Raw genomic sequence first — 21,999 nt, 5'->3', positions numbered from 1 at the left:
GGAGAGGAGGAGAGTAAGAAAGACAGGGAGAGGAGGAGAGTAAGAAAGACAGGGAGAGGAGGAGAGTAAGAAAGACAGGGAGGAGGAGAGTAAGAAAGACAGGGAGGAGGAGGAGAGTAAGAAAGACAGGGAGAGGAGGAGAGGAAGAAAGACAGGGAGAGGAGGAGAGTAAGAAAGACAGGGAGAGGAGGAGAGGAAGAAAGACAGGGAGAGGAGGAGCGTAAGAAAGACAGGGAGGAGGAGAGTAAGAAAGACAGGGAGAGGAGGAGAGGAAGAAAGACAGGGAGGAGGAGAGTAAGAAAGACAGGGAGGAGGAGGATCATAGAGGCGGTGGGAGGAGCGTTCTCCCCTCATGCTCCGCCCCTGGTCACGTGTCCTCTCACCTCTGCACGGCGGCCACGATCAGGCTGTGCAGTACTCGGCGGCCGCTGATGGTGGCGCTGTCTGCGGAGAGAGGTGACAGAGTTACTGAGGCGCCAGGAGCGCAGAGCGGAGCTGGAGGCAGTGACGTCACCTGTCAGCAGTGTCAGCCCCCGGGCGGCGCCGCTCACCACTGCCGGTAACAACATGGCGGAGAGTCCACAGCCGGCCCTGCCCTGAGAGGTCACGTGATAGGAGTAAAGGGGTGGAGCCAGCAGGAGGGATGGAGATTGGCTGATGTGACCTCCGATCACACACACACAGGGGGAGCAGACCTCCGATCACACACACAGGAGGAGCAGACCTCCGATCACACACACACAGGAGGAGCAGACCTCCGATCACACACACACAGGAGGAGCAGACCTCCGATCACACACACAGGAGGAGCAGACCTCCGATCACACACACAGGAGGAGCAGACCTCCGATCACACACACAGGAGGAGCAGACCTCCGATCACACACACAGGAGGAGCAGACCTCCGATCACACACACACAGGAGGAGCAGACCTCCGATCACACACACACAGGAGGAGCAGACCTCCGATCACACACACAGGAGGAGCAGACCTCCGATCACACACACACAGGGGGAGCAGACCTCCGATCACACACACAGGAGGAGCAGACCTCCGATCACACACACAGGAGGAGCAGACCTCCGATCACACACACAGGGGGAGCAGACCTCCGATCACACAAACACAGGAGGAGCAGACCTCCGATCACACACACACAGGGGGAGCAGACCTCCGATCACACACACAGGAGGAGCAGACCTCCGATCACACACACACAGGAGGAGCAGACCTCCGATCACACACACACAGGAGGAGCAGACCTCCGATCACACACACAGGAGGAGCAGACCTCCGATCACACACACACAGGAGGAGCAGACCTCCGATCACACACACACAGGAGGAGCAGACCTCCGATCACACACACACAGGAGGAGCAGACCTCCGATCACACACACACAGGAGGAGCAGACCTCCGATCACACACACACAGGAGGAGCAGACCTCCGATCACACACACACACACAGGAGGAGCAGACCTCCGATCACACACACAGGAGGAGCAGACCTCCGATCACACACACACAGGAGGAGCAGACCTCCGATCACACACACACAGGAGGAGCAGACCTCCGATCACACACACACAGGAGGAGCAGACCTCCGATCACACACACAGGAGGAGCAGACCTCCGATCACACACACACACAGGAGGAGCAGACCTCCGATCACACACACACAGGAGGAGCAGACCTCCGATCACACACACACAGGAGGAGCAGACCTCCGATCACACACACACAGGAGGAGCAGACCTCCGATCACACACACACAGGAGGAGCAGACCTCCGATCACACACACACAGGAGGAGCAGACCTCCGATCACACACACACAGGGGGAGCAGACCTCCGATCACACACACACACAGGAGGAGCAGACCTCCGATCACACACACACACAGGAGGAGCAGACCTCCGATCACACACACACAGGGGGAGCAGACCTCCGATCACACACACACACAGGAGGAGCAGACCTCCGATCACACACACACAGGAGGAGCAGACCTCCGATCACACACACACAGGAGGAGCAGACCTCCGATCACACACACACAGGAGGAGCAGACCTCCGATCACACACACACAGGAGGAGCAGACCTCCGATCACACACACACAGGAGGAGCAGACCTCCGATCACACACACAGGAGGAGCAGACCTCCGATCACACACACACAGGAGGAGCAGACCTCCGATCACACACACAGGAGGAGCAGACCTCCGATCACACACACACAGGAGGAGCAGACCTCCGATCACACACACACAGGGGGAGCAGACCTCCGATCACACACACACAGCGGGAGCAGACCTCCGATCACACACACAGGAGGAGCAGACCTCCGATCACACACACACAGGAGGAGCAGACCTCCGATCACACACACACAGGAGGAGCAGACCTCCGATCACACACACACAGGAGGAGCAGACCTCCGATCACACACACACAGGAGGAGCAGACCTCCGATCACACACACACAGGAGGAGCAGACCTCCGATCACACACACACAGGGGGAGCAGACCTCCGATCACACACACACAGGAGGAGCAGACCTCCGATCACACACACACAGGAGGAGCAGACCTCCGATCACACACACACAGGAGGAGCAGACCTCCGATCACACACACACAGGAGGAGCAGACCTCCGATCACACACACACAGCGGGAGCAGACCTCCGATCACACACACACAGCGGGAGCAGACCTCCGATCACACACAGGGGGAGCAGACCTCCGATCACACACACACAGGAGGAGCAGACCTCCGATCACACACACACAGGAGGAGCAGACCTCCGATCACACACACACAGGAGGAGCAGACCTCCGATCACACACACACAGGAGGAGCAGACCTCCGATCACACACACAGGAGGAGCAGACCTCCGATCACACACACACAGGGGGAGCAGACCTCCGATCACACACACACAGGAGGAGCAGACCTCCGATCACACACACACAGCGGGAGCAGACCTCCGATCACACACACAGGAGGAGCAGACCTCCGATCACACACACACAGGGGGAGCAGACCTCCGATCACACACACACAGGGGGAGCAGACCTCCGATCACACACACACAGCGGGAGCAGACCTCCGATCACACACAGGGGGAGCAGACCTCCGATCACACACACACAGGAGGAGCAGACCTCCAATCACACACACACAGGAGGAGCAGACCTCCGATCACACACACACAGGAGGAGCAGACCTCCGATCACACACACACAGGAGGAGCAGACCTCCGATCACACACACACAGGAGGAGCAGACCTCCGATCACACACACACAGCGGGAGCAGACCTCCGATCACACACACACAGCGGGAGCAGACCTCCGATCACACACACACAGGAGGAGCAGACCTCCGATCACACACACACAGGAGGAGCAGACCTCCGATCACACACACACAGGAGGAGCAGACCTCCGATCACACACACACAGGAGGAGCAGACCTCCGATCACACACACACAGGAGGAGCAGACCTCCGATCACACACACACAGGAGGAGCAGACCTCCGATCACACACACACAGGAGGAGCAGACCTCCGATCACACACACACAGGAGGAGCAGACCTCCGATCACACACACACAGCGGGAGCAGACCTCCGATCACACACACACAGCGGGAGCAGACCTCCGATCACACACACAGGAGGAGCAGACCTCCGATCACACACACACAGGAGGAGCAGACCTCCGATCACACACACACAGGAGGAGCAGACCTCCGATCACACACACAGGAGGAGCAGACCTCCAATCACACACACACAGGAGGAGCAGACCTCCAATCACACACACACAGGAGGAGCAGACCTCCGATCACACACACACAGGAGGAGCAGACCTCCGATCACACACACACAGGAGGAGCAGACCTCCGATCACACACACACAGGGGGAGCAGACCTCCAATCACACACACACAGGAGGAGCAGACCTCCGATCACACACACACAGGAGGAGCAGACCTCCGATCACACACACACAGGAGGAGCAGACCTCCGATCACACACACACAGGAGGAGCAGACCTCCGATCACACACACACAGGAGGAGCAGACCTCCGATCACACACACACAGGAGGAGCAGACCTCCGATCACACACACACAGGAGGAGCAGACCTCCGATCACACACACACAGGAGGAGCAGACCTCCGATCACACACACACAGGAGGAGCAGACCTCCGATCACACACACACAGCGGGAGCAGACCTCCGATCACACACACAGGAGGAGCAGACCTCCGATCACACACACACAGGGGGAGCAGACCTCCAATCACACACACACAGGAGGAGCAGACCTCCAATCACACACACACAGGAGGAGCAGACCTCCGATCACACACACACAGGAGGAGCAGACCTCCGATCACACACACACAGGAGGAGCAGACCTCCGATCACACACACACAGGGGGAGCAGACCTCCGATCACACACACACAGGAGGAGCAGACCTCCAATCACACACACACAGGAGGAGCAGACCTCCGATCACACACACACAGGAGGAGCAGACCTCCGATCACACACACACAGGAGGAGCAGACCTCCGATCACACACACACAGGAGGAGCAGACCTCCGATCACACACACACAGGAGGAGCAGACCTCCGATCACACACACACAGGAGGAGCAGACCTCCGATCACACACACACAGGGGGAGCAGACCTCCGATCACACACACAGGAGGAGCAGACCTCCGATCACACACACACAGGAGGAGCAGACCTCCGATCACACACACACAGGAGGAGCAGACCTCCGATCACACACACACAGGAGGAGCAGACCTCCGATCACACACACACAGGAGGAGCAGACCTCCGATCACACACACAGGAGGAGCAGACCTCCGATCACACACACACAGGGGGAGCAGACCTCCGATCACACACACAGGAGGAGCAGACCTCCGATCACACACACACAGGAGGAGCAGACCTCCGATCACACACACACAGGAGGAGCAGACCTCCGATCACACACACACAGGGGGAGCAGACCTCCGATCACACACACACAGGAGGAGCAGACCTCCGATCACACACACACAGGGGGAGCAGACCTCCGATCACACACACACAGGAGGAGCAGACCTCCGATCACACACACACAGGGGGAGCAGACCTCCGATCACACACACAGGAGGAGCAGACCTCCGATCACACACACAGGAGGAGCAGACCTCCGATCACACACACAGGAGGAGCCGACCTCCGATCACACACACAGGAGGAGCAGACCTCCGATCACACACACAGGAGGAGCAGACCTCCGATCACACACACACAGGGGGAGCAGACCTCCGATCACACACACACAGGGGGAGCAGACCTCCGATCACACACACACAGGGGGAGCAGACCTCCGATCACACACACACAGGAGGAGCAGACCTCCGATCACACACACACAGGGGGAGCAGACCTCCGATCACACACACACAGGAGGAGCAGACCTCCGATCACACACACACAGGAGGAGCAGACCTCCGATCACACACACACAGGAGGAGCAGACCTCCGATCACACACACACAGGGGGAGCAGACCTCCGATCACACACACACAGGAGGAGCAGACCTCCGATCACACACACACAGGGGGAGCAGACCTCCGATCACACACACACAGGAGGAGCAGACCTCCGATCACACACACACAGGGGGAGCAGACCTCCAATCACACACACACAGGAGGAGCAGACCTCCGATCACACACACAGGAGGAGCAGACCTCCGATCACACACACAGGAGGAGCAGACCTCCGATCACACACACAGGAGGAGCAGACCTCCGATCACACACACAGGAGGAGCAGACCTCCGATCACACACACACAGGGGGAGCAGACCTCCGATCACACACACAGGAGGAGCAGACCTCCGATCACACACACACAGGAGGAGCAGACCTCCGATCACACACACAGGAGGAGCAGACCTCCGATCACACACACAGGAGGAGCAGACCTCCGATCACACACACAGGAGGAGCAGACCTCCGATCACACACACAGGAGGAGCAGACCTCCGATCACACACACACAGGGGGAGCAGACCTCCGATCACACACACAGGAGGAGCAGACCTCCGATCACACACACACAGGGGGAGCAGACCTCCGATCACACACACAGGGGGAGCAGACCTCAGATCACACACACAGGAGGAGCAGACCTCCGATCACACACACACAGGAGGAGCAGACCTCCGATCACACACACAGGGGGAGCAGACCTCCGATCACACACACACAGGAGGAGCAGACCTCCGATCACACACACACAGGAGGAGCAGACCTCCGATCACACACACACAGGGGGAGCAGACCTCCGATCACACACACACAGGAGGAGCAGACCTCCGATCACACACACACAGGGGGAGCAGACCTCCGATCACACACACACAGGAGGAGCAGACCTCCGATCACACACACAGGAGGAGCAGACCTCCGATCACACACACAGGAGGAGCAGACCTCCGATCACACACACACACACAGGAGGAGCAGACCTCCGATCACACACACACAGGAGGAGCAGACCTCCGATCACACACACAGGGGGAGCAGACCTCCGATCACACACACAGGAGGAGCAGACCTCCGATCACACACACACAGGAGGAGCAGACCTCCGATCACACACACACAGGAGGAGCAGACCTCCGATCACACACACAGGAGGAGCAGACCTCCGATCACACACACACACACAGGAGGAGCAGACCTCCGATCACACACACAGGGGGAGCAGACCTCCGATCACACACACAGGAGGAGCAGACCTCCGATCACACACACAGGAGGAGCAGACCTCCGATCACACACACACAGGAGGAGCAGACCTCCGATCACACACACAGGAGGAGCAGACCTCCGATCACACACACACAGGAGGAGCAGACCTCCGATCACACACACAGGAGGAGCAGACCTCCGATCACACACACACAGGAGGAGCAGACCTCCGATCACACACACAGGAGGAGCAGACCTCCGATCACACACACACAGGAGGAGCAGACCTCCGATCACACACACACAGGAGGAGCAGACCTCCGATCACACACACACAGGAGGAGCAGACCTCCGATCACACACACACAGGAGGAGCAGACCTCCGATCACACACACACAGGAGGAGCAGACCTCCGATCACACACACACAGGGGGAGCAGACCTCCGATCACACACACAGGAGGAGCAGACCTCCGATCACACACACACAGGGGGAGCAGACCTCCGATCACACACACAGGAGGAGCAGACCTCCGATCACACACACACAGGAGGAGCAGACCTCCGATCACACACACACAGGAGGAGCAGACCTCCGATCACACACACACAGGAGGAGCAGACCTCCGATCACACACACACAGGAGGAGCAGACCTCCGATCACACACACACAGGGGGAGCAGACCTCCGATCACACACACAGGAGGAGCAGACCTCCGATCACACACACACAGGGGGAGCAGACCTCCGATCACACACACACAGGGGGAGCAGACCTCCGATCACACACACACAGGAGGAGCAGACCTCCGATCACACACACACAGGGGGAGCAGACCTCCGATCACACACACAGGAGGAGCAGACCTCCGATCACACACACACAGGAGGAGCAGACCTCCGATCACACACACACAGGGGGAGCAGACCTCCGATCACACACACAGGAGGAGCAGACCTCCGATCACACACACACAGGAGGAGCAGACCTCCGATCACACACACACACAGGAGGAGCAGACCTCCGATCACACACACAGGAGGAGCAGACCTCCGATCACACACACAGGAGGAGCAGACCTCCGATCACACACACAGGAGGAGCAGACCTCCGATCACACACACACAGGAGGAGCAGACCTCCGATCACACACACACACAGGAGGAGCAGACCTCCGATCACACACACAGGAGGAGCAGACCTCCGATCACACACACAGGAGGAGCAGACCTCCGATCACACACACAGGAGGAGCAGACCTCCGATCACACACACACAGGGGGAGCAGACCTCCGATCACACACACAGGAGGAGCAGACCTCCGATCACACACACACAGGAGGAGCAGACCTCCGATCACACACACACAGGGGGAGCAGACCTCCGATCACACACACACAGGGGGAGCAGACCTCCGATCACACACACAGGAGGAGCAGACCTCCGATCACACACACACAGGAGGAGCAGACCTCCGATCACACACACACAGGAGGAGCAGACCTCCGATCACACACACAGGAGGAGCAGACCTCCGATCACACACACACAGGAGGAGCAGACCTCCGATCACACACACACAGGAGGAGCAGACCTCCGATCACACACACAGGAGGAGCAGACCTCCGATCACACACACACAGGAGGAGCAGACCTCCGATCACACACACACAGGAGGAGCAGACCTCCGATCACACACACACAGGAGGAGCAGACCTCCGATCACACACACACAGGGGGAGCAGACCTCCGATCACACACACAGGAGGAGCAGACCTCCGATCACACACACAGGAGGAGCAGACCTCCGATCACACACACACAGGAGGAGCAGACCTCCGATCACACACACAGGAGGAGCAGACCTCCGATCACACACACACAGGAGGAGCAGACCTCCGATCACACACACAGGAGGAGCAGACCTCCGATCACACACACAGGAGGAGCAGACCTCCGATCACACACACAGGAGGAGCAGACCTCCGATCACACACACACAGGAGGAGCAGACCTCCGATCACACACACACAGGAGGAGCAGACCTCCGATCACACACACACAGGAGGAGCAGACCTCCGATCACACACACACAGGGGGAGCAGACCTCCGATCACACACACAGGAGGAGCAGACCTCCGATCACACACACAGGGGGAGCAGACCTCCGATCACACACACAGGGGGAGCAGACCTCCGATCACACACACACAGGGGGAGCAGACCTCCGATCACACACACAGGAGGAGCAGACCTCCAATCACACACACAGGAGGAGCAGACCTCCGATCACACACACACAGGAGGAGCAGACCTCCGATCACACACACACAGGGGGAGCAGACCTCCGATCACACACAGGGGGAGCAGACCTCCGATCACACACACACAGGGGGAGCAGACCTCCGATCACACACACAGGAGGAGCAGACCTCCGATCACACACACAGGGGGAGCAGACCTCCGATCACACACACACAGGAGGAGCAGACCTCCGATCACACACACACAGGAGGAGCAGACCTCCGATCACACACACACAGGAGGAGCAGACCTCCGATCACACACACACAGGAGGAGCAGACCTCCGATCACACACACACAGGAGGAGCAGACCTCCGATCACACACACACAGGAGGAGCAGACCTCCGATCACACACACACAGGAGGAGCAGACCTCCGATCACACACACACAGGAGGAGCAGACCTCCGATCACACACACAGGAGGAGCAGACCTCCGATCACACACACAGGAGGAGCAGACCTCCGATCACACACACACAGGAGGAGCAGACCTCCGATCACACACACACACAGGAGGAGCAGACCTCCGATCACACACACACACACAGGAGGAGCAGACCTCCGATCACACACACACACAGGAGGAGCAGACCTCCGATCACACACACAGGAGGAGCAGACCTCCGATCACACACACACAGGAGGAGCAGACCTCCGATCACACACACACAGGAGGAGCAGACCTCCGATCACACACACACAGGGGGAGCAGACCTCCGATCACACACACAGGAGGAGCAGACCTCCGATCACACACACACAGGAGGAGCAGACCTCCGATCACACACACAGGGGGAGCAGACCTCCGATCACACACACACAGGGGGAGCAGACCTCCGATCACACACACAGGAGGAGCAGACCTCCAATCACACAGGAGGAGCAGACCTCCGATCACACACACACAGGAGGAGCAGACCTCCGATCACACACACACAGGAGGAGCAGACCTCCGATCACACACACACAGGGGGAGCAGACCTCCGATCACACACACACAGGGGGAGCAGACCTCCGATCACACACACAGGAGGAGCAGACCTCAGATCACACACAGGAGGAGCAGACCTCCGATCACACACACACACACAGGAGGAGCAGACCTCCGATCACACACACACAGGGGGAGCAGACCTCCGATCACACACATAGGAGGAGCAGACCTCAGATCACACACACACACAGGAGGAGCAGACCTCCGATCACACACACACACACAGGAGGAGCAGACCTCCGATCACACACACACAGGGGGAGCAGACCTCCGATCACACACACAGGAGGAGCAGACCTCCGATCACACACACACAGGAGGAGCAGACCTCCGATCACACACACAGGGGGAGCAGACCTCCGATCACACACACACAGGGGGAGCAGACCTCCGATCACACACACAGGAGGAGCAGACCTCCGATCACACACACACAGGAGGAGCAGACCTCCGATCACACACACACAGGAGGAGCAGACCTCCGATCACACACACAGGAGGAGCAGACCTCCGATCACACACACACAGGAGGAGCAGACCTCCGATCACACACACAGGGGGAGCAGACCTCCGATCACACACACACAGGGGGAGCAGACCTCCGATCACACACACAGGAGGAGCAGACCTCCGATCACACACACACAGGAGGAGCAGACCTCCGATCACACACACACAGGAGGAGCAGACCTCCGATCACACACACACAGGAGGAGCAGACCTCCGATCACACACACACAGGGGGAGCAGACCTCCGATCACACACACACAGGGGGAGCAGACCTCCGATCACACACACAGGAGGAGCAGACCTCCGATCACACACACAGGGGGAGCAGACCTCCGATCACACACACACAGGAGGAGCAGACCTCCAATCACACACACACAGGAGGAGCAGACCTCCGATCACACACACACAGGAGGAGCAGACCTCCGATCACACACACACAGGAGGAGCAGACCTCCGATCACACACACACAGGAGGAGCAGACCTCCGATCACACACACACAGGAGGAGCAGACCTCCGATCACACACACAGGAGGAGCAGACCTCCGATCACACACACACAGGAGGAGCAGACCTCCGATCACACACACACAGGAGGAGCAGACCTCCGATCACACACACACAGGAGGAGCAGACCTCCGATCACACACACAGGAGGAGCAGACCTCCGATCACACACACAGGAGGAGCAGACCTCCAATCACACACACACAGGAGGAGCAGACCTCCGATCACACACACACAGGAGGAGCAGACCTCCGATCACACACACACAGGAGGAGCAGACCTCCGATCACACACACACAGGAGGAGCATACCTCCGATCACACACACACAGGAGGAGCAGACCTCCGATCACACACACACAGCGGGAGCAGACCTCCGATCACACACAGGGGGAGCAGACCTCCGATCACACACACACAGGAGGAGCAGACCTCCGATCACACACACACAGGAGGAGCAGACCTCCGATCACACACACACAGGAGGAGCAGACCTCCGATCACACACACACAGGAGGAGCAGACCTCCGATCACACACACAGGAGGAGCAGACCTCCGATCACACACACACAGGGGGAGCAGACCTCCGATCACACACACACAGGAGGAGCAGACCTCCGATCACACACACACAGCGGGAGCAGACCTCCGATCACACACACAGGAGGAGCAGACCTCCGATCACACACACACAGGGGGAGCAGACCTCCGATCACACACACACAGGGGGAGCAGACCTCCGATCACACACACACAGCGGGAGCAGACCTCCGATCACACACAGGGGGAGCAGACCTCCGATCACACACACACAGGAGGAGCAGACCTCCAATCACACACACACAGGAGGAGCAGACCTCCGATCACACACACACAGGAGGAGCAGACCTCCGATCACACACACACAGGAGGAGCAGACCTCCGATCACACACACACAGGAGGAGCAGACCTCCGATCACACACACACAGCGGGAGCAGACCTCCGATCACACACACACAGCGGGAGCAGACCTCCGATCACACACACACAGGAGGAGCAGACCTCCGATCACACACACACAGGAGGAGCAGACCTCCGATCACACACACACAGGAGGAGCAGACCTCCGATCACACACACACAGGAGGAGCAGACCTCCGATCACACACACACAGGAGGAGCAGACCTCCGATCACACACACACAGGAGGAGCAGACCTCCGATCACACACACACACAGGAGGAGCAGACCTCCGATCACACACACACAGGAGGAGCAGACCTCCGATCACACACACACAGGAGGAGCAGACCTCCGATCACACACACACAGGAGGAGCAGACCTCCGATCACACACACACAGGAGGAGCAGACCTCCGATCACACACACACAGGAGGAGCAGACCTCCGATCACACACACACAGGAGGAGCAGACCTCCGATCACACACACAGGAGGAGCAGACCTCCGATCACACACACACAGGAGGAGCAGACCTCCGATCACACACACACAGGAGGAGCAGACCTCCGATCACACACACACAGGGGGAGCAGACCTCCGATCACACACACACAGGAGGAGCAGACCTCCGATCACACACACACAGGGGGAGCAGACCTCCGATCACACACACACAGGGGGAGCAGACCTCCGATAACACACACACAGGAGGAGCAGACCTCCGATCACACACACACACAGGAGGAGCAGACCTCCGATCACACACACAGGAGGAGCAGACCTCCGATCACACACACACACAGGAGGAGCAGACCTCCGATCACACACACAGGAGGAGCAGACCTCCAATCACTTATCCTTATCATCAGCCAATCTCCATCCCTCCTGCTGGCTCCACCCCTTTACTCCTATCACGTGACCTCTCAGGGCTGGGCCGGCTGTGGACTCTCTGCCATGTTGTTACCGGCAGTGGTGAGCGGCGCCGCCCGGGGGCTGACACTGCTGACAGGTGACGTCACTGCCTCCAGCTCCGCTCTGCGCTCCCGGCGCCTCAGTAACTCTGTCACCTCTCTCCGCAGACAGCGCCACCATCAGCGGCCGCCGAGTACTGCACAGCCTGATCGTGGCCGCCGTGCAGAGGTGAGAGGACACGTGACCAGGGGCGGAGCATGAGGGGAGAACGCTCCTCCCACCGCCTCTATGATCCTCCTCTCCCTGTCTTTCTTACGCTCCTCACAGGAGACCTTTGAACAAGCCTGGAGACCTTGTGACACCTCGCTGAGATGTCCACCTCCGAGACTAATAAGGAGAGGGTGTTCTGGAAACGAGGGAAGTTGTACCGGGAGACAGTTCCCAGTAAATTCCAAAAGGAGTGGTTGAGGGAAAGACAGCTGGTCGTCCCCTACCAATTTAGAGGTGAGTTGTTACAGATTGCCTATGAGATTCCACTCGCTGGACACTTGGGAATCAGCAAAACTAAGGCCCGTCGTCAACACTTCTATTGGCCGAAATTGGGGATAGATGTAACAAACTACTGCCGCTCCTGTATCACCTGTCAGCGTGGGGAAGTCGGGGCCTGCTCTTAAGGCTCCCCTGATCTCTTTGACAGTTATAGAGGAGCCTTTCCAGAGGATTGCTGTAGACATTGTGGGCCCACTGGCCATACCTAGCAGCTCTGGAAAGCAATACATCCTCACCGTGGTAGACTACGCTATCTGGTACCCGGAGGCAGTGGCTCTGTCCTCAACTAGGGCGGATAAGGTGGCGGATGCCCTGTTGGCCATCTTTTCACGAGTAGGATTTCCCAAGGAGATGCTTACCGACCAGGGGACTCAATTTTTGTCTCGCCTAATGGAGGTTCTCTGTGAGGAAATACAGATGAAGCGTCTGGTATCGAGGGCGCATCACCCCCAAACCAATTGCTTGTGTGAGCACTTCATCGGTATCCTCCAACAGATGCTATGAATGCTGGTTGAGACCCAAGGTGTGACTGGGAGTGGTACCTCCCACACCTGCTATTTGTTTACCGAGAGGTTCCGCAGGCCTCAACGGGGTTTTCCCCCTTCGAGCTCCTGTACAGCAGGCAAGTCCGGGGGCCTCTTGGGTTGTTAAGGGAACCTTGGGAAGAAGAGCCGAGCCCTTCAGAAGTGTTCATCGTGGAGTATGTCATGCCCTTCCGTGACAAGATGCAAACCTTGATGCAGTTATTGCATGACAACATGGTCCAGGCTCAGGCTGACCAGAAGCACTGGTACGACCAGATCGCCTGGGAACGGACCGACCAGGTGGGTCAGAAGGTGTGGTGTTGTGAATTCTCTTGATCGGACTTCTGAGTCGGGGCTCCCTCTGGTGGTTATTGCGGGTAGTGGAGCTGGCCGGGTTTATAGAAGTCTGCCACCTGACGACGACGATTGGAAATCATGGGTTACTGATTGGGAGGATATAAGTGAGCAGGCTTCCGTCAGTTGTTGCTGGTGATTAGTTCTTCCTGTGCATTCTGAGGTCTGCTGTCTCCTGCCTGATCCTGCATTTTTCAGTTAAGTTGTTCATTTGCTAATCCTTTGCATCTGATCTGGTTTTGCCTCTTTCTGCTTTGCTGTGCGCCCTGCTGGGGCTGTGCTGGACCCCGCTCCATATGTTGCAGCTTGTGTCAATTTGTTTAGTCCCCTGTTATATTTTAGTCTCTTTTGCTTTGCTGCCAGTTTCACCAGAATGCTGATATAGTGGGGGAGAGGTTGTGAGACCTCAGTGTTTTTGTACATCAGACGTGTTGGATTTTTCAGGGTTTTTGCGTGATTGCAGACAGTGTCTTTCCTTTCCTATCCTATCTAGTCAGTGTGGGCCCCATTATTTGCTCAGTCTATTTTCTGTCTGTTTGTGACTCATCTTGTCTCACTGACAATATGTTTGGGGGCTATCTATTCCTTTGGGGTTCTACTCCGGGGCAGTTTAGATTTCACCTTTCTTGCTTTAGGCTTAGTTAGTTCTCTGGCTGTGCCGAGGCGTCTAGGGCATCGTAAGAACGCGCCACAGCTACTGCTAGTTGTGCTGTTAGGATTAGGGGTCTGCAATCCGCTAAGTTACCAACCTTTCTGGCTTCCTGGTGGCCTAGCCTATTCCTGCCATCCTCCCCGGTGACCTATTCATAACAGTGTGGGTGCTGGTCCCCGTACCAAAGGATAAGCTTCAGGAGCCTTGAGAAGGCCTGTACGTCGTACACCAGCAGCTCAACCCAGTCACCTAAGTGGTCACTCTTGACCACGTTCGTTGTAGCCGCAAGGCCTTCCACGTTAATGTGATGAAGGCTCATCAAGAATGTGAAGCCTGCGTCCTACCGGTCTGCAACCTGCCCAAGGACAGGTAAAAAGACCCCCTCCTGGACGTGCTGGCCCAAGCTAAGGTCGGTGGGTCCATAGAGGACGTGGAGGTAAGCACCTTGCTATCCGCATCCCAGTGGTCGCAGCTGCGACCCACTCTGGGACCCTTCTGGGTTGTGTTTACCAATCGACACGGAAGGACTGAGGTAGCGGTCCATGAAGTTGACACCGGGAATCATGCCCCCCTAAGGCGGACACCCTATTGGATCTCTGATAAGGTGCAGCACATCATGCGCCAGGAGATCGATGAGATGTTGCAGCTGGAGGTGATTCAATGGTCCAAGAGCGCGTGGGCCTCACCTATAGTCCTGGTGCCAAAGAAGGATCGGACCACCCGGTTCTGTGTGAACTACAGGGAGCTCAACACCATCACAGCCTCTGATGCACACCCAATGCCATGCATCGAGGAGCTGCTTGAGTGGTTAGCCGGCACGCACTATCTATCCATTTTGGATCTGAATTGGGGATATTGACAGATTCCCCTGAGCCCTGCGGCGCAGGAGAGATCAGCTTTTATCACCCTGTCCGGACTATACAAGTCCACGGTCATGCCTTTTGGCATGAAGAATGCCCCTGCCACATTCCAGCGGATGGTCAACTACCTGCTTCAGGGACAGGGGAGGTGTACGTTGGCGTACCTGTATGACATTGCCATCTTCAGATCCAACTGGGAGGAACACCTTCAGCATTTTCAGGAGGTGCTCGGGCATACACCAAGCAGGCCTGACCATCAAGCTGGGAAAGTGCCAGATGGGCATGAGAGAGGTCCATTACCTGGGGCACCTGGTAGGCGGGGGTCCTATGAGTCCAGAGCCTGCGGAAATTGACGCTATCACTTCCTGGCCCACGCCCAGGACCAAGAAGCAGGTGATGTCCTTCCTGGGTACTGCAGGGTACTATAGGCTCTTTGTACAAAACTATAGCAGCCTTGCGAAGCCCTTGACAGACCTCACCAGGAAAAAGCTACCCCATACAGTCAACTGGACAGACGACTGTGAGGTGGCCTTTAGGGCTTTGAAAACAGCCATAAGCAGCTCTCCTGTGCTACAGGCAGGTGACAGCCTACAGGTGACAGCAGTCGGCCGTTCTTGGTACAGACCGACGTCAGCGAGTTTGGCCTTGGTGCTGTGCTCAGCCAGGTCGACTCGGGGAATCAATAGCACCCCATGTTGTACCTGAGCCGGAAGCTTCTGTCGAGGGAAGTGACCTATTCCACCATAGAGGAGTTCCTGGCCATGATTTAGGCCCTGCAACATTTGCAGCCCTAACTGTACAGATGGACCTTCACTGTGGTGACCGACCACAACCCTGTTATGATTGAGTCACCGTAGGAGGCAAAAACAGAAATTCTAGCTAAGTCCTGAAAACCAGAGAAGTTGGCAACTATCAGATTGCAGACCCCTGAACCTATCAACACAACTAGCAGTAGCCGTGGGGGGTTCCTACGATGACCTAGACCCCTCGATCACAGCCGGAGAGATACATAGGCCTAAAGAAGGAAAGGGGAAATCTAACTGCCCCAGAGCAGACCCCAAAGCAATAGGCAGCCCCCCACATATAATGACGGTGAAGCAAGATGAAAACACTAACACAGACAGAAAGACAGGCTGAGCAAAGACGGGGCCCAAAAACTACCTAGATAGGAACGGATAGGAAGGCTGCTGTCTGCAATCTGCCAAAACCCTATCAGAGAAAAAGCCAACAAGCTGATATAAAAATGGCCCTAAGCAACTAAGCTTCAAAAACTAAATCAGCACTCAGGTACCTTCAGAAGACAGAGCTCACGGAACACTGCACACTCCAGCAGGGAGTGGCAGAATCCAAAAAGCAAGAAAAACAAAAACAAATCTTAGATGCAAAAAGGCAAAACAGAAAACTTAGCTTTAGGAGAACAGGAATCAGACTGGTGTCCAAGAGTCCACAGAGAATCACCCGCAGGGCAGAAAGGGCGTCGGCTGCCTTAAATCCAGTCAGTGACTCCACTCAGCCAGTCGTCTTCATTAGTCCCAGGTGTCTGATAATCAGGCTCACTACCTTCACTAGAATAGGGAGTTCACCAGGCCTCAGTGACGGAGGGGAAAATGAACTCACAACAGTACCCCCCCCTTGAGGAGGGGTCACCGAACCCTCGACAACGCCACCAGGGCGATCAGGGTGAGCCCGATGAAAGGCACGCACCAATCTTTTGGCATGAATATCAGAGGCAGAGACCCAGGAATTATCCTCCTGACCATAACCCTTCCACTTAACCAAATACTGGAGTCTCCGTCTAGCCAGACGGGAATCCAGAATTTTCTCTACCTCATATTTCAAGTTACCTTCAACCAATACAGGGTCCGGAGGTGCCACCTCAGGCACAACCGGCTCAACAAACCTCTTCAACAATGACTTATGGAACACATTATGGATCTTAAATGTGACAGGAAGGGCCAAACGAAAAGAGACCGGATTAATAAACTCCAAAATCTTGTAAGGTCCAATAAATCTAGGCTTAAACTTCGGAGAAGCCACCTTCATAGCAATATTTTTTGATGATAACCACACCATATCACCATTCTTAAACTGGGGACCAATGGTCCTATGTCGATTGGAAAACCGCTGGGCCTTTTCCTGGGAGAGAGATAACTTATCCACCACTTGGTCCCAGATCTGGTGCATTCTCTCCACCACAGTGTCAACACCTGGGCAGGCAGAAGGCTCCACCTGCCCTGAAGAAAATCGAGGGTGAAAACCAAAGTTACAAAAAAAAGGTGACATCAAAGTGGCAGAACTAGCTCTATTATTTAAAGCAAATTCGGCCAAGGGCAAAAATGAAACCCAATCATCCTGATCAGCGGAAATAAAACATCTCAAATACGACTCCAAGGTCTGGTTTGTTCTCTCTGTCGGCCCATTGGTCTGAGGGTGAAAAGCAGAGGAGAAGGACAACTGAATTCCCAACTTGGAACAGAACGTCCTCCAAAATTTAGACACAAATTGAACTCCTCTGTCAGATACAATGTTCTCAGGAATCCCGTGCAAGCGAACCACCTGTTGCAAAAACAGAGGCACCAACTCAGAGGAAGATGGCAACTTAGGGAGTGGTACAAGATGAACCATCTTAGAGAACCTATCACAAATCACCCAAATAACAGTCATTCTTTGAGAGACCGGCATATCAGAGATGAAATCCATTGAAATATGGGTCCATGGCCTCCTGGGGATCGGCAAAGGCATCAACAACCCACTAGAGCGAGAACAAGATTTAGACCGGGAGCAAGTCCCACAGGACTGCACAAAATTCCTGACATCATGAGACAAGGTGGGCCACCAAAAAGAGCGACTCACCAGATCTCTAGTACCAAAAATACCTGGATGACCAGCCAATGCAGAGCAATGAACTTCAGACATCACTCTCTTCTTCCACTGGTCAGGAACATACAACTTTCCACTGGGGCAATGCTCAGGTTTGTCCTGGAACTCCTGCAGAGCAAGTCTCAAATCGGGCGAGATGGCAGAAAGAACTACCCCTTCGCCTAAGATGGTGGCAGGCTTGGTCACCACAGGAGAATCAGCAAAGAAACTCCCTAGAGAGGGCGTCTGCCTTGACATTCTTAGTTCCAGGAAGGAAAGAGACCACAAAATCAAAACGTGTAAAAACAAGGCCCACCTAGCCTGTCTAGGGTTCAAGCGTTTAGCCGACTCTAGGTAAATCAAATTTTTGTGGTCAGTGAGGACCACAACTTGATGTTTGGCTCCCTCCAACCAATGTCTCCACTCCTCAAATGCCCATTTCATGGCCAACAGTTCCCGATTCCCCACATCATAATTACGTTCAGATGAAGAGAACTTACGGGAAAAGAAAGCACAGGGATTCATTTTAGATGTTACCGGATCCGTTTGGGACAACACCGCTCCTGCACCAATCTCAGAAGCATCCACCTCTACCTGGAACGGGAGAGAGACATCAGGTTGCCGCAGAACCGGGGAGGAGGTAAATCTTCGCTTCAGCTCCTGAAAGGAAGCAACCGCCTCCGGAGACCAATTCAACACATCCGCACCCTTCCTGGTCAGGTCAGTCAATGGTTTGGCAATACTAGAAAATTTTGCTATAAATTTCCGATAAAAATTAGCAAAACCCAAAAACTTCTGGAGGACCTTCAAAGAAGTGGGCTGAACCCAATCATAAATGGCCTGTACCTTGGCCGGGTCCATTTCAATAGTTGACGGAGACAAAATAAATCCCAAAAAAGAAATTCTCTGTACTCCAAAAAGGCATTTTGATCCTTTGACATACAGAGAATTCTCTCTCAAGATCCGGAACACAGTCCGAACATGTTCCACATGAGAATCCCAATCCTTGGAGAAGATCAATATATCATCCAGATAGATAATCAAAAATTTATCGACAAAGTCTCGGAAAATATCGTTCATGAAGCACTGGAAGACAGAAGGGGCATTAGTGAGCCCAAAAGGCATCACCAGGTACTCAAAATGTCCCTCCGGAGTATTAAACGCCGTCTTCCATTCATCCCCCTGCTTAATGCGGATAAGATTATACGCCCCCCTGAGGTCAAGCTTGGTAAACCAGCAAGCACCTCTGACTCTAGAGAATAGATCCGAGATCAGGGGTAACGGATACTGATATTTAATAGTAATTTTATTGAGGGCACGATAATCAATACAAGGCCTTAAAGAACCATCCTTTTTGGCTACAAAAAAAAACCAGCACCTAAGGGTGAAGAGGATGGTCTAATATGACCCTTCTCCAACGCCTCCTTAATATAGGACCGCATAGCCTCGTGCTCGGGTACAGATAAATTGAAGAGCCGACCCTTAGGAAATTTACACCCCGGGTTTAGTTCAATTGCACAGTCATAACTCCTATGAGGAGGCAAGGACGCAGACTCATTCTCACTAAATACATCATAGTAGTCCGCCAAATAGTCAGGAACCTCATGCGACTGAGGAGAGGTGGAAAAAAACGGAGCCTCACTAAAGGTACACCGGCAACCCCAACTCACCACAGACACAGACTTCCAATCCAAAACTGGATTATGGATCTGCAACCAGGGAAACCCCAGAACAACGGCATCATGCAGACCATGCAACACCAAAAATCTGCAATTTTCTTGGTGGTCTGGGGCGACCCGCATGACCAACTGGGTCCAAAACTGAGGTTTATTTTTAGCCAGAGGGGTAGCATCAATCCCCCTTAAAGGGATAGGCATCTGCAGAAGTGTCAACGGAAATCCACAACGTTTAGCAAAATCCAAGTCCATTAGGTTTAGCGCTGCTCCCGAATCCACAAAAGCCTTGGCGGAAAATGTGGACAGGGAACAGATCAGAGTAATCGCCAAAAGAAACTTAGGCTGAACCCCACCAACAGAAAACGTGTGTGCAAAGCGTTTCTCACGTTTAGGACAAACAGAAATAACATGTGAGGCATCTCCACAGAAAAAACACAACTTATTACGCCTTCTGAATTCCTGACGTTGCGCCTTAGACAAAACTCTATCACATTGCATAGGTTCAGACGTCTGTTCAACCGGTGGCAACACCTCTCGTGTAATCCTGCGTTCACGTAAACGCCGATCAACCTGAATGGCTAATGACATAGAATCGTCCAGACCAGAGGGAACAGGAAATCTCACCATAGTATCTTTTACGAACTATCATTCCAGGTAGTAAGGACCGCCCACTTTCGGAACTTTTGACAGTACAACTCTGCAGATTCTCGACCCTGGTTCAATGCTAACAGGGTCTTTTCAGCCTGATCAATAGCATTAGGTTCGTCGTACAGCAACCCCAAGGCTTGAAAAAATGCGTTCACATTAGTCAGAATAGGGTCATCTGGTTTCAAAGAAAACGCCCAATCCTGGGGATCGCCGCGCAGCAAAGAGATGACAATTTTAACCTGCTGCGCGGGGCTCCCTGACGAGTTAGGCTTCAAAGCAAAAAATAATTTACAATTATTTTTGAAACTCAAAAATTTAAATCGATCCCCAAAAAATACATCAGGTGTAGGAATCTTTGGTTCAACAGCATGTGAACGAGCAAGGTAGGCGGAAATTCCTCGCACTTCAGCAGCGAGCTGCTCCACACGATCAGACACTTGCTTTATCTCCATTGAGAGAAAAAAAAAAAATTCCCACTACGGCCTCAGAGATATAGAGGAAAGAATACACACTTTTTTTTTTTTTTTAAACACAATTCTTTCCTGCTATTGAGTACCCCAGGATCTGCGGTTAGGCGGGTGATTCTGTTATGATTGAGTCACCGTAGGAGGCAAAAACAGAAATTCTAGCTAAGTCCTGAAAACCAGAGAAGTTGGCAGCTATCGGATTGCAGACCCCTGAACCTATCAACACAACTAGCAGTAGCCGTGGGGGGTTCGTACGATGACCTAGACCCCTCGATCACAGCCGGAGAGATACATAGGCCTAAAGAAGGAAAGGGGAAATCTAACTGCCCCAGAGCAGACCCCAAAGCAATAGGCAGCCCCCCACATATAATGACGGTGAAGCAAGATGAAAACACTTACACAGACAGAAAGACAGGCTGAGCAAAGACGGGGCCCAAA

At 54.9% G+C, this 21,999-nt stretch overlaps 2 protein-coding genes across 2 annotated transcripts in view; one reads left to right on the top strand and one right to left on the bottom strand.

Annotated features, from left to right (window-relative positions):
• Positions 1–663, bottom strand: part of ELP5 (elongator acetyltransferase complex subunit 5) — a 33,233-nt gene extending 32,570 nt beyond the window's left edge. The window contains exons 1-2 of the mRNA XM_073564066.1: positions 515–663; positions 384–444 (exon numbers count right to left, since the gene is read on the bottom strand). Of these exons, the coding sequence (XP_073420167.1) occupies positions 384–444; positions 515–569 (116 nt within the window). The 5' untranslated portion in view covers positions 570–663. The remainder of the gene's footprint in view (positions 1–383; positions 445–514) is intronic.
• LOC141076760 (uncharacterized) lies at positions 568–13,289 on the top strand. The gene is made up of 3 exons (XM_073564052.1): positions 568–577; positions 9,370–13,069; positions 13,140–13,289. Exons 1-3 carry the CDS (start codon positions 568–570, stop codon positions 13,231–13,233), a joined length of 3,804 nt encoding a protein of 1,267 aa, XP_073420153.1. The 3' UTR covers positions 13,234–13,289.
• Positions 13,290–21,999: the final 8,710 nt, after the last annotated feature.

This window comes from Dendrobates tinctorius, unplaced genomic scaffold (assembly GCF_039654945.1).
Source record: "Dendrobates tinctorius isolate UK_male_01 unplaced genomic scaffold, ASM3965494v1 ptg000424l, whole genome shotgun sequence".
Classification (NCBI taxonomy): Eukaryota; Metazoa; Chordata; class Amphibia; order Anura; family Dendrobatidae; genus Dendrobates; species Dendrobates tinctorius.
This window is presented reverse-complemented; position numbering and strand designations above follow the sequence as displayed.